At 43.8% G+C, this 13,428-nt stretch overlaps 1 protein-coding gene across 1 annotated transcript in view; it reads left to right on the top strand.

The window, feature by feature from the left end:
• Nucleotides 1-1,557: 1,557 nt before the first annotated feature.
• Nucleotides 1,558-13,428, top strand: part of LOC139242840 (PAX-interacting protein 1-like) — a gene marked incomplete at both ends in the record, with an annotated part of 53,894 nt that continues 42,023 nt past the window's right edge. The window contains one exon of the mRNA XM_070870524.1: nucleotides 1,558-1,692. Within this exon, the coding sequence (XP_070726625.1) occupies nucleotides 1,558-1,692 (135 nt within the window). The remainder of the gene's footprint in view (nucleotides 1,693-13,428) is intronic.

Genomic DNA, 13,428 nt, shown 5'->3' with positions numbered 1-13,428 from the left:
TATAAGGCCTTCACATCCTTCCTAAAATGCAGTGCCCAGAATTGGACACAGTACTCCAGTTGAGGTTGGACAAGTGTTTTATAAAGGTTCATCCTAATCTTGATTTTGTACTCTGTGCCTCTATTTATGAAGCCCAGGATCCCACGTGCTTTTTTTTTAACCGCTTTCTCAACCTGCCCTGCCACCTTCAACAATTTGTGCACATATACTCCCAGATCTCTGTTCATGCACCCCCTTTAGAATTGTACCCTTTACTTTATATTGCTTATCTAGTTTCAATTTACATATTGTATATCTAATTTTAATTTACCTTGCACTATGCCTTATGTGACTCTTGAATAAACAAATTCCCCAAATTAAAAACGTTCACGATCGTGGCTTTCTCTAACTAAGCTTTCTGTCCACCAAAATTCTCTTTCCTTTCCCCCCCCCCCACTCACCCCATCATGTTGGAGGATGTCCACACCTAACTCTTTGCTTTTTCTCATTTCGGCCGATACATTCATATCAGCTGTCCCTCTGCTCCTCCAGTGCTACAATATTTAAATATTACTTCTCTGTCCTGACTTCAGTCCAGGCTCCTCTTGCTAATATTAAATGTCCTTACTTTGTACCTGTTCACCAAGGCTGTCTCTGATTTTTAAATAGACAGCAGGAGTTTAAACTGCAGTTGGGAGGAGAAAATATTGTGGAGCTGATACGAATACACTTGTATGATGCCTCTTCAGAGAAAATGCTCCACTTGGAAGGAAGCCCGAGGGAGGATATATCTGCATTTAAGATGCTCCATCTTGTAGCCCCGAAGGGTGACTACATTTTCTAGTCTTGTGTACAAGTATATACGGTGATTTAAAGGTCATGCTCTCTGGTCCCACTAATCTGACTTGGTTTGAAGTAATTATTGGGTTTGCTTTATCTATACCAGTTAATACCTTGTATACCTTGATGAAATCCCACATGAATCTTATCTGTAACGTGAAGCTTCCGTAGTCTTTGGTCACGGCTCATCACATTTACACTGGGATCATTCTTGTTAAGTCTGCCCAGTTGCACAACCTTGTTCATTGTTTCTCCGTTTGAGCCTTTGCTGCTTTTTGATTCGTTGAAAAACAATATATTTCTTCCATGTACTGTATTTTAGATGTGTATAGCCTACATTTTTAAAGACAAGGGTGTGCTTGAACCGGGGGTGGGGGTTGTAGTGTACCCTTGTTTTTTTTCCTGAATGGAGGGCTGAAGTTCGGGAGGTGGCCTGTACATATATTAATATAGTAACGTACCAGTTGGGCAAGTGATTGATTATGGATGAGTTGAAATCGTTTTCCATTGTAAGTGTGCCCTAAGTTTTGTGGTTGACTTAGACATGTGAGCATTGGTGTCTTTTAATGTTTAATATCACATTAAATAATCCTCTCTGGCTAACAGAAAACAGAGTCGCCTCACTTTATCTGTATATAAAGTTTCATTTTTGGCATACGCAGTTCTGAACTTGATTGGAATTCTGTAGTCCTTCTTCCTATATCTAGTGTATATTTACAGCTCTCCTTATTTCATTAGGTGATTCAGCTACTGAAGGCTGGAAAGGCAAAAGAAGTTTCCTATAATGCACTGGCGACACATATCATTGCAGAAGATGGTGACAACCCAGAAGTTGGAGAAGCCCGGGAAGTGTTTGATCTGCCAGTAGTTAAGGTGAACTTTATATTGTCCCATTCTATCGCGCGGTAAAATTGCCTTTTCAATTAAGAAGGGCTCATTGCGAAATTGACTTAAAGCACCAACATAAATGAATCCTGTTTAATTTTCTTTGAAAGCTAACTGGCTGAATTACTATCCTTCCTTGCAGCAAAATAAAAAGAAAAAATATTTCTGGATTTAATTGTAAAACATTGCAAATGTACTTGATACAGTTCGATATTGATCATGTCCCCAATTGATTTATTTTCCTTGGGCCTCAAGCACATGTGTGGTTTTTTTAAACATTAAAGGCGAGTCAATGATGCACGTTTTATCAGGCTTGTAGGATTATAAAATAGTGCAACACAGAAGGAGGCCATTCGGCCCATCGATTCTGCACCGGCTCTTTCGAAGAGCAATCCAGTTAGTCCCACTCCCCTGCTCTTTCCCCATATCCCTGCAATTATTTTCTCCTGACTGTATATTGGATACACGGTGGGGGTAGGCGTGTCTAAAACTAAGGTTTTTTTTCCAAATATAGATGCAAGTACAAAAGAGACATGAAAATGGACTGCAGACTATAGAATGTTTGAAAAAGGAGAATTATAAAAGAAAAAGATAAAAGATACCTTTTTGGCACTTGTTCCTCCTTTTTCAAATGTTCTGTCAACTGTACCGTAAATAGTTTTCGATGTCTCATACAATTTAAACAAAATAACCACCAGGAAACTTTTAAGGATGCTTAGAATGATGTTTTGACTTGCTGTGTTTCATTCGAACTATTGGTTGTAAGCTTTTGAAGTTTTAAAATGCATTATTCAAGAAGCAATTAGACATTGTCGGGATTTTGGGAGGAAGGCTGAGCAAGGTGGATTGCCTCGTCTGTACTTGTCTTTGTGCATGATAAATCTTTATCATGTGGTGATGATGCCATCAATTAAATGCACACAATCGCTATATATCCTATTTGTACAGATTACTGTGTGCACTTTTACTCTGATGCGATGGATTTAGAAGTGCAATACAAAAAAGAAATCTCTTCGCAACGTCAGTTTGTTTGCTGTGAAGGTGTGAAGCTGCACCTTGATTGCGTGCAGCAGGTGGCAAACCATTTCAGTGGATTCTGTGCTCATCCAGGTGAGGGCTGTTGGTGCTGGTGAATGGGGCAGTTTTCCTTTCAGGAATCTGGTTTCAGCCTCTCACATTCTTTGGTCAAGTGTTAGATAAAGAGTAAATCTCCCTCTGCTTTGCCGAACAATGTGCCTCAATCACTAACTTCAACCACATTGAGGGCACGCGGAGGAGAATGTAAATTTAAAGCTTTAGATTTTGAAGTAGTTTTCTACCATTCCCTTGTGAATCCAGTGCTTAATAATGCTCCTTCAGCTTAATGTAACATTCAAATGGTATTAAATTCAATTTTTGACTTTTTTTCTCATGAATAAATAAAATCGGGGCCTTATTATTTATGAACAAATTCTAAGTAGTCTAAGGATGTAGCATCCAATATTTCACGTATTGCTGTAACTGAAATCATTATCTACTGTTGGCTTTTAAATGTAATTGAAAATATAGCAGGAATAATTGTGCCAGGGTTTCACTGGCAGAGCTTAGAGCATCCGACTTTGAAATCATGATCTGTAGTCGTTGGAGGGGGGCTGGGGGAGGAGCGTAGACTTATCTGGATGGATGAACGAAGATCGGCAAAATGGTTTTCCTTATACGTATTTATCTTGTGATGTGCAAAAATGAAATCGCCGGTGTGGTTTGTGGGTCAATGCTGTGTGACAAAGATTTTATAAGGTGTAAATCATCGAAATGTCAGCACAGCAGGAGACCGTCTGGCCCTCTGTCTGCTAGTGTTATCTGAGATAGTCCCATTTCCTCGTACCTTTTTAATATTTATCTGATTTCCTTTTAAATGTTCTGATTGACTGCTTCATTATCCACTTGCAATGCATTTTGTACTCTGACCCTTTTGTGTAGTAATACGTTTTCTAACCTCCCTGTTAACACTACCAAGTTTATGTCTCGTACTCGTGTGATTTATACCATAGAGCCAAAGTTTCTCATAGGCAGTCCCTCGGAATCAACTCTCAAAATGAGTCCTTAGGTGGCTGAACAGTCCAATACGAGAACAACAGTCTCTGTCACAGGTGGAACAGATAGTCGTTGAGGGACAGGTTTGCCGCATGCTCTTTCCGCTGCCTGCGCTTGATTTCTGCATGCTCTCGGCGATGAGACTCGAGGTGCTCAGCGCCCTCCCGGATGCACTTCCTCCACTTAGGGCGGTCTTTGGCCAGGGACTCCCAGGTGTCAGTGGGGATGTTGCACTTTATCAGCAAGGCTTTGAGGGTGTCCTTGTAACGTTTCCTCTGCCCACCTTCGGCTCATTTGCCGTGAAGGAGTTCCGAGTAGAGCGCTTGCTTTGGGAGTTTCATGTCTGGCATGCGAACAATGTGGCCTGCCCAACGGAGCTGATCAAGTGTGGTCTTTTTTAAAAAAAAAAGGGACAAGTCCAACTGCGGCAACTGCAGAGGAATCTCCCTGTTATCAGCCATTGGGAAAGTCGTCGCTAGAGTCCTCCTCAACCGTCTTCTCCCTGTGGCTGAGGAACTTCTCCCGGAGTCACAGTGCGGATTTCGTCCCCTACGGGGCACAACGGACATGATTTTTACAGCGTGACAGCTGCAGGAAAAATGCGGGGAGCAGCGCCAGCCCTTATACCTGGCCGCCTTCGACCTTACAAAGGCCTTTGACACTGTCAACCGTGAGAGTCTATGGAACGTCGTCCTCCGTTTCGGATGCCCCCAAAAGTTCGTCACCATCCTCCGCCTGCTCCACGACGACATGCAGGCCGTGATCCTTACCAACGGATCCATTACAGACCCAATCCACGTCCGGACCAGGGTCAAACAGGACTGCCCCAACCCTCTTTTCAATCTTCCTTGCTGCCATGCTCCACCTCACAGTCAACAAGCTCCCCGCTAAACTACAGAACCAGTGGGAACCTGTTCAACCATCGTCGTCTCCGGACCAGGTCCAGGACCACCCCAACCTCTGTCGTCGAGCTATCGTATGCGGACAATGCCTGCATCTGCGCACATACAGAGGCTGAACTCCAAGTCATAGTCAACGTATTTACTGAGGCGTACGAAAGCATGGGCCTTATGCTAAACATCCGTAAGACGAAGGTCCTCCACCAGCCTGTCCTCGCCGCACAGCACTGCCCCCCAGTCATCAAAATCCACAGCGCGGCCCTGGACAACGTGGACCATTTCCCATATCTCTGGAGCCTTTTATCAACAAGAACAGACATTGACAATGAGATTCAACACTGCCTCCAGTGCAGCCTTCGGCTGCCTGAGGAAAAGTGTGTTTGAAGACTAGCCCTCAAATCTGCCATCAAGCTCCTGGTCTACAGGTCTGTAGTAACACCCGCCCTCCTGTATGGCTGAGATATGGACCATGTACAGTAGACAACTCAAGTCGCTGGAGAAATATCACCAACGACGTCTCCTCAAAATCCTACAAAACCCCTGGGAGGACAGACGCACCAACGTTAGCGTCCTCGACCAGGCCAACATCCTCAGAACCAAAGTTTACAGCTCAGAAGGAGGCCATTTTGCCCACCGTACCTGTGCTGCCTCTTTGCCAGAGCACTCCAAAACTAAACTACCTCTCCTTTCTCTCCCCATCTTCCTCTAATTCAAATATTTGTTCAATTTTCTCTGCCTCAACCACTCTCTGGCAAAGCTTTCCATGATCTAACAGCCCTCCTAGGTATGAAATTTGTCCTAACCCCGCTCCTTACTCTCTCGGTAATAATTAAAAAAAAATCTTTCTCTATTCACCCGATCAAAACTCTTAATGATTTAAAAAACTGCTATTAAATCACCTCTTGTCCTTCTTAGCTATAGGGAAAATAGCCACAGTACCTCATACCTCTCCTTGTTACTGTAGTTTTCACTCCCGTGCTGCATTCTGGTGAATCTCTGCTGATCGTGCTCTATTGCTTTAATTCTATAATGGGGCACCCAAAACACTCTTGTTCTTGGTACATACAGATAATTTGGGATTTGGCTGCAGTGAGCACAATCTCAAAATTTGATGACACAAAAGCAGGTTTGAAAACAGTAAAGAGGTCTATAAAAGCCTTCAAGAGAACAAATACTTAGCAGAATGGGCAGTCAGGTGGCAGATACAATTTAATGAGGATAATGATAGGTCATACATTTTAGGAGAAAAAAACAAGGGGTATGCATTCAACGGAAGACATTGATAGGTGCAGATGAACAAAGAATCCAATAGGAGTTTGAAGAAATAAGTCCCTGAAAGTGTAGGTAGCACTTAAAAAGCGCAGCACTGTAACAGTGGCTTGGCCAATGTTTTATGTAAGTTCATCAATAGGTCTTGTGCTCTATGCTCCTGTTTATAAAACGTAACATTCTATTATTGGCCTTTAAAACATTTTTTAGCTACCTGCGCTTTAAGAGAATTATTTATTCAAATTTTGAGATTATGCTCACTGTACCCAAGTCCCAAATTCTCTCTGTACCAAGAAGAAAAGAGGGTCCCAGAACTGAACCCTAGGGTCCACCACTTCCAATCCTTCACAAGTCCAAGCAGAACCTAGTTGCCCTAATAGTGTTTCCTGTCCATCAACCAACTTTCTATCCATTCTGCTACACTTCCTCTTGTGCCGTACACCTGGATTTTTGTAACCAGCCTCTTGGAAGACCACATATCGAATGCCTTCTGAAAACAATCATGGACATGGATTTCCTTGATGCTGTCTGCTTCAGTGGCTTTCCCTGGTAGATTATTCCACAGCTCCTTATTTAAAAGAAAGAGAGGTCTACTTGACTTTTTTACTTCACGGTAAATACGCTTCATGGATAGAAAGTAGCTTCAGAGCATACTGCATTATTAATTTCTGTTTTCCTTTTCAATTGCATTTTGCTTCATTTACCCTGGTTTTCATTTTCATTCTATATATTTATTGCTTCTCTCTCCTCTTGCCTTTGTCTTTCATCTGGAGATATTTTACTGTATGTCCTGTCGTTTTCATAAAAACATAATTATAAAAAAAATAAGAAATAGGAGCAGGATTAGGCCATTCGACCCATCGAGCCTACTCCGCCATTCAATAAGATCATGGCTGATCTGATCATGGACTCAGCTCCACTTCCCTGCCCGCTCCCCATAACCCTTTACACTCGTGTCGCTCAAAAATCTGTCTATCTCCTTAAATATATTCAATGATCCAGCCTCCGCAGCTCTCTCAGGCAGAGAATTCCATAGATTTACAACCCTCTAAGTGAAGAAATACCTCCTCATCTCAGTTTTAACTGGGCGCCCCCTTATTCTAATACTATGTCCCCTAGTCTTAGTTTCCCCTATGAGTGGAAACATCCTCTCTGTATCCACTTTGTCGAGCCCCCTTATTATCTTACATGTTTCGATAAGATCACCTCTCACTCTTCTGAACATCATCATGATAGACAGTCCCTCGGAATCGAGGAAGACTTGCTTCCATTGTTAGAATGAATCCTTAGATGGCTGAACAGTCCAATACGAGAGCCACAGTCCCTGCCATAGGGAGACAGACAGACAGTCATTGAGGGAAGGGGTGGGTGGGACAGGTTTGCTGCGCATTCCTTCAGCTGCCTGTGCTTGTTTTCTGCATGCACTCGGTGATGAGACTCTAGGCGCTCAGCGCCCTCCCGGATGCACTTCCTCCACTCAGTGCGGTCTCCCAGGTGTCAGTGGGGATGCCGCACTTTATCAGACTTTGAGGGTGTCCTTGTAACATTTCCTCTGTCCATCCTTGGCTCATTTGCCATGAAGGAATTCCGAGTAGAGCGCTTGCTTTGGGAGTCTCGTGTCTGGCATGCGGACAATGTGGCCTGCCCAGCGGAGCTGATCAAGTGTGGTCAGTGCTTCAGTGCTGGGGATGTTGACCTGGTTGAGGACGCTAATGTTGGTGCGTCTGTACTCCCAGGAGATTTGTAGGATCTTGTGAAGTCATCATTGATGGTATTTCTCCAGCGACTTGAGGTGTCTGTGAACGTGGTCCATGCCTCTGAGCCATACAGGAGGGCAGGTATTGCTACAGCTCTCTAGACCATGAGCTTGGTGGTAGATTTGAACAATGTGTATAGGTTCAACCGACTCAACCTATCTTCATAAGTCAACCCCCTCATCTCCACACTCAACCTAGTAAACTTTCTCTGAACAGCCTCCAATGCAAGTATATCCTTCCTTGAAGACAGAACTCTGTACTCTAGATGTGACCTCGCCAATACTCTGTACAGTTGTAGCAGGACTGCCCTGCTTTTATACTCTCTCCCCCTTTGCAATAAAGGTCAACATTCCAATTGCCTTCCTGATTACTTGCTGTACCTACATACTAACTTTTTGTGTTTCATGCAAAAGGACCCCCAGGTCCTCTGTACTGCAACACTTTGCAATTATTCTCCATTTAAATTGCAATTTGCGTTTCTATTTTTACTGCCGAAGTGGATAACCTCACATTTTCCCACATTATACTCCCACCTGCCAGATTTTTGCCCACTCACTTAGCCTGTCTATATCCCTCTGCAGATTTTTTGTGTTCTTCTCACAGTTTGCTTTCCCACCCATCTTTGTATCATCAGCAAACTTGGCTACATTACACTCGGTCCCTTCATTCAAGTCATTAATATAGATTGTAAATAGTTGAGGACCAGCATCGATCCCTGCGGCACTGTTTGCCAATCGGAAAGTGACCCATTTATCCCGACTCTGTTTTTTGTTAGTTAGCCAATCCTCTATCCATGCTAATATATTACCGCCTACCCCGTGAACTTTTATCTTGCTCAGTAACCTTTTATGTCATCATCATAGGCGGTCCCTCGTATCGAGGATGACTTCCACACCAAAAAGGGATGAGTTCACAGGTGTTTCAATGAAGGACTTCATATTCCAGGTTCCGAACTACATGTTGAAGGGTGGAAGATGCCTGTGCGTGGATTTTTTTAACGTATGGTGGCTGTTGCACACCAGCCACCACACTGGCTTGACAGATCTAGGTCTTGGTCCAGTGGCAAGAATTAACCAAGACAACTGGAGACCAGCTCTGCTGCACGGACTGAGTGTGCACACATTGCAGTGTGGGCTGGCCTGTGCTGCCCCTGGGCCCTCGCCTCTTCTGTGCCCCGAACTCATGCCTCTCTTGGGCCCCGATCGCGTCGCTCCAGGATCACTTGCTGCTTCTGCACCCCAACCTCGCCACTCCTGCTGTACCTGCTCACACTCCAATCAGCGATCTGGACCTTGGTGTTGTCCAATCCACAATATATCCATCCCTTAAACACTGACCCGAACCACAGTATATCCATCCCTTAAACTCTGACCCTAACCACAATATATCCATCACTGAAACACTGATCCTAACCACAATATCAGGTTTTGACACTCCAAAAAATTCAGTGAAGCTGGGAAAGGCAAATCAAAGTTCAGATCTTAAAAGTATGAGAAAGGGACAGAAAAATTTACTCCCAAAAAGTTGGCAAATGCTAATGGAAAAGCAAATATGGCACCTTATCGAATACCTTCTGGAAATCCAAATACACCACATCCACTGGTTCTCCCTTATCCACCCTGTTCATTACATCCTCCAAGAACTCCAGCAAATTTGTCAAACGTGATTTCCCTTTCATAAAACCATGCTGGCTCTACTTGATTAAATTATGCTTTTCCAAATGTCCTGCCACTGCTTCCTTAATAAAGGATTCGAGCAATTTACCAATGATAATTAGGCTAACTGGTCTATAGTTTCCTACTTTTTGTCTGCCTCCTTTTTTAACTAGGGGTGTTACATTTGTGGTTTTCCAATCCGCTGGGACCGCCCCAGAATCCAGGGAATTTTGGTAGATTACAACCAACACATCCACGATCTCTGTAGCCACCTCTTTTAAGACCCTAGGATGTAAGCCATCAGGTCCAGGGGACTTGTCTGCCTTTAGTCCTGTTACTTTACTGACTACTACTTAATTAGTGATTATATTAATTTCCTTCCTCCCTATAGCCCCTTGATTATCCATTATTGGGATGTTTTTAGTGTCTTCTACCGTGAAGACCGATACAAAATATATGTTCAACATCTCTGCCATTTCCCTGTTCTCCACTATTAATTCCCCAGTCTTATCCTCCAATAGACCAACATTTAGTTTAGCCACTCTTTTCCTTTTTATGTATCTGTAGAAACTCTTATTATCTGTTTTTATATTTCTTGCTAGTTTACTCTTAGTCTATCTTCCTTCTCTTTATCATTTTTTTAGTCGTTCTTTGCTGGATTTTAAAAGTTTCCCAATCCTCTGGCCTCCCACTAGTCTTGGCTGCATTGTATGCCCTTGTTTTCAATTTGATGCCCTCCTTAGTTAGCCACTGATTATCCTTTCCCTTACAGTCTTTCCTTCTCATTGCAATATATTTATGTTGCGAGTTATGGAATATCTCCTTAAATATCTGCCACTGCTCATGAACCGTCCCATACTTTAATCTATTTTCCCAGTCCACTTTAGCTAACTCTGCCCTCATACCTTTGTAGTCTCCTTTATTTAAGCTTAGGACCCTGGTTTGAGAACCAACTTTCTCACCCTCCAACTGAATTTGAAATTCAACCATGTTATGGTCACTTACTCCTAGAGGATCCTTCACTACAAGATCATTTATTAACCCTGTCTCATTACACAGTACCAGATTTAAGAAAGTCTACTCCCTGGTTGGTTCCACAACATACTGTTCAAGGAAACTATCCCGGATACACTCTATGAACTCTTCCTGAAGGCTGCCCTGGCCAATTTGCTTTGTCCAATCAATATGAAAATTAAAATTGCCCATGATTATTGCCGTTTCTTTATTACGAGCCTCCCTTATTTCTTGATTTATACTCCACCCAACTGTGTAGCTACTGTTAGGGGCCTATAGACTACGCCCACCAGCAACTTTTTCACATTATTCCTTATCGCCACCAAAACTGATTCCACATCTTGATCTTTTGAGCCAATATCGTTTATCACTATCTCACTGATCTCATCCTTTATTAACAGAGCTACCCCACCTCCTTTTCCTTTCTATCTGTCCTTCCGAATTGTCAAATATCCTTGAATATTAATTTCCCAGTCCTGGTCACCTTGCAATTACGTCTCTGTAATGGCTATCAGATCATACCCATTTGTATCTATTTGTGCCGTCAACTAATTTATTTTGTTACAAATTCCGATAAAGAGCTTTTAAATTTGTTTTTATACCATTTTTTCCTGCTTTGACTCCACTTTCTGATTTATCATTATGCTTATACACTCTCTCCCTTCCTGGCACGCTCTGGTTTTTACTTCCCCCTAGTGCTACCCTGATATATTGTCTTGTCTTTTTGTAATTTGACGTTTTAAATTTTCACTCGGCTGAATCCTCCCCCCCACTAATTAGTTATTTGATTGGCCAGGACTGTAGTTCCAGCACGGTTTAAGTGGAACCTGTCCAAACGGAACAGCTCCTTACCTCAGTACTGGTGCCAGTATCCCACAAACCAAAACCCGTTTCTCCCACACCTGTCTTTGGACTGGAGCAGGAGTAGGCCATACCACCCCTTAAGCCTGCTCCGCCATTCAATAAGATCATGTCTGAACTTCTGCATCAACTCCACTCTTCTGCTCTATGCCCATAATCCCTTCATGTATACGGCTTGAATCCTTTACAATTTTTTTTTTATGTCCTTCTCATGTGTCGCGTCTCTTTCTGGTTCTTCACGCTCCGCCTTTAAAACTATTCTCGCCAAAAGACTAGAGGGCTGAAATTGCCCCTTTTCTTGCATCCCGGTAGCACCACCTGGAGGCGGGATGCAAGTGCCTTTTTGCCCGGGGATGGGCGGCGGTTGTGCCTGGGGTGAAATTGCCCCCGAGATTTTGGGAGCGATTTGGACTTTGCGACGTTCCCCGCGATGTGTGCCCCGAGCCGGCGTACACCCGATGATGACGTCATCGCCGTGCACGCAGGCCCCTCTCCGCCCAGCACTGACCCCTTTGCATCCCGTGTGGCGCAAACATCTGCCCGGGGTGCCCCTTAAAGGGGAGGCCATGAGCACCCAGGCCACCATTTTTTTGTAGGTCGACTCTTCCGTCGGTCCGACAATGGCAGTCCTCATCTTGACTGGACTGCCAGCATGCAGCCCGGCGCTCGTCTTTGAGTGCCGGGCCATTGGCCCGCTGGAAATTGTCCCTGGTGTCGCAGTGCGGCCACCAATGGGCCTGCAGCGTCTTCAGTGGCCTTTTCTCTTGGACTGAAGTTGTGGCCAGTCAGCTCTACGCAGAACATCCGCATAGCGCTGACCTCTTCAGCGTGACGCTGTCACCTCGGCAACGCCCCATAAACGACGCGGCATGCCTGAGACTGCGCTCTGCTTCCTTTTGAGGTTCTTCCCGCCCGGAAGGTTGCCGCCCCCAGACAGGGAGCGGGGCAATGTCGGCCCTTTCGTTGTGGGACTGAATCTTGCTGCACAGTTGTTCTCCAAACAAATGGACTGGGCTGCTTTTTAGAGCTGTTTGGCAATGCAGCTTGTGGCATTTTGTGATTGGAGGCAACATTAATCGAAGGGCGGTTTCATAACAATTAACTTGGTTGCAGTTACTCATGGGATTATTAGCTTCAAGAGCCTAAAGATAATGAAGCTTCATTGATCAACTAATTTATTGGATTCCAACAGTGTTTGTTCAGATTCTCAGCTCTGCTTCCCTCCCCATCAATCAATGGAACAAGATTCCAGCTAGGAGGGAAAGAGGGCCAGGAATGGTGTGCTTGTATTTAATGCTCCCAATTAAAACAATTTCACAATTAACACATTCCTGCATACCATTGGAACGTATCCCTGAATGTAGTTCTCTGAAGGCGAGTGGAAGTGATTAAAATAAATAACACTCCTGAGTGTTGTCAGTGTGTTGGTTGGTATGTCGGATTTCTTAACTGTGGAGAAGCATCCAGCTGTACAATCCTGGAATTGCCCTTTGAGATTTGCCTTTTGTCTGAGGAGTTGCATAATGGGAGCGTGAAGTTCTGGTGGTGACAGGACAGGTCTGTCAGATGGAACGTTGGACCAAGGCCCCAAGGCGAACATAAAAGATCCAATGGCACTATTCGATGAAGAATTCCTGATCACTAAAGGGCAGGGAAATGTGATTGGTGTAGTCTGCTTCAGATGAGGAGCTAGCACCAGCATGGTGGCCCTCTACTCTCATTTCTGTGTTTAGGAATACTGAATTGTGCCATCCAAATAAATCTCTTTTGAAGCATATTCAAGGGTGGAGTTCAATTATGAGCAAAACAATCTATGGAGTAAACATGTGTATAACATGCTCTTAATCTGATAAGTATAGTTATTTATTTTTGGATGTGGGCATCACTGGCAAGACCAGCATTTATTGCCCATCCCTAAATGCAAACCCATAGAAACATAGAAAATAGGTGCAGAAGTAGGTCATTTGGCCCTTCGAGTCTGCACCACCGTTCAATAAGATCATGGCTGATCATTCACCTCAGTACCCCTTTCCTGCTTTCTCGCCATACCCCTTGATCCCTTTAGCCGTAAGGGCCATATCTAACTCCCTCTTGATTATATCCAATGAACTGGCATCAACAACTCTCCTGCGGTAGGGAATTCCACAGGTTAACAACTCTGAGTGAAGTAGTTTCTCCTCATCTAGCTTCATGATC

This window comes from Pristiophorus japonicus, unplaced genomic scaffold (assembly GCF_044704955.1).
Source record: "Pristiophorus japonicus isolate sPriJap1 unplaced genomic scaffold, sPriJap1.hap1 HAP1_SCAFFOLD_1493, whole genome shotgun sequence".
NCBI classification, from domain to species: domain Eukaryota; kingdom Metazoa; phylum Chordata; class Chondrichthyes; family Pristiophoridae; genus Pristiophorus; species Pristiophorus japonicus.
Note: the sequence above shows the minus strand (reverse complement) of the source record. Positions and strands in the feature narration are given on the sequence as shown.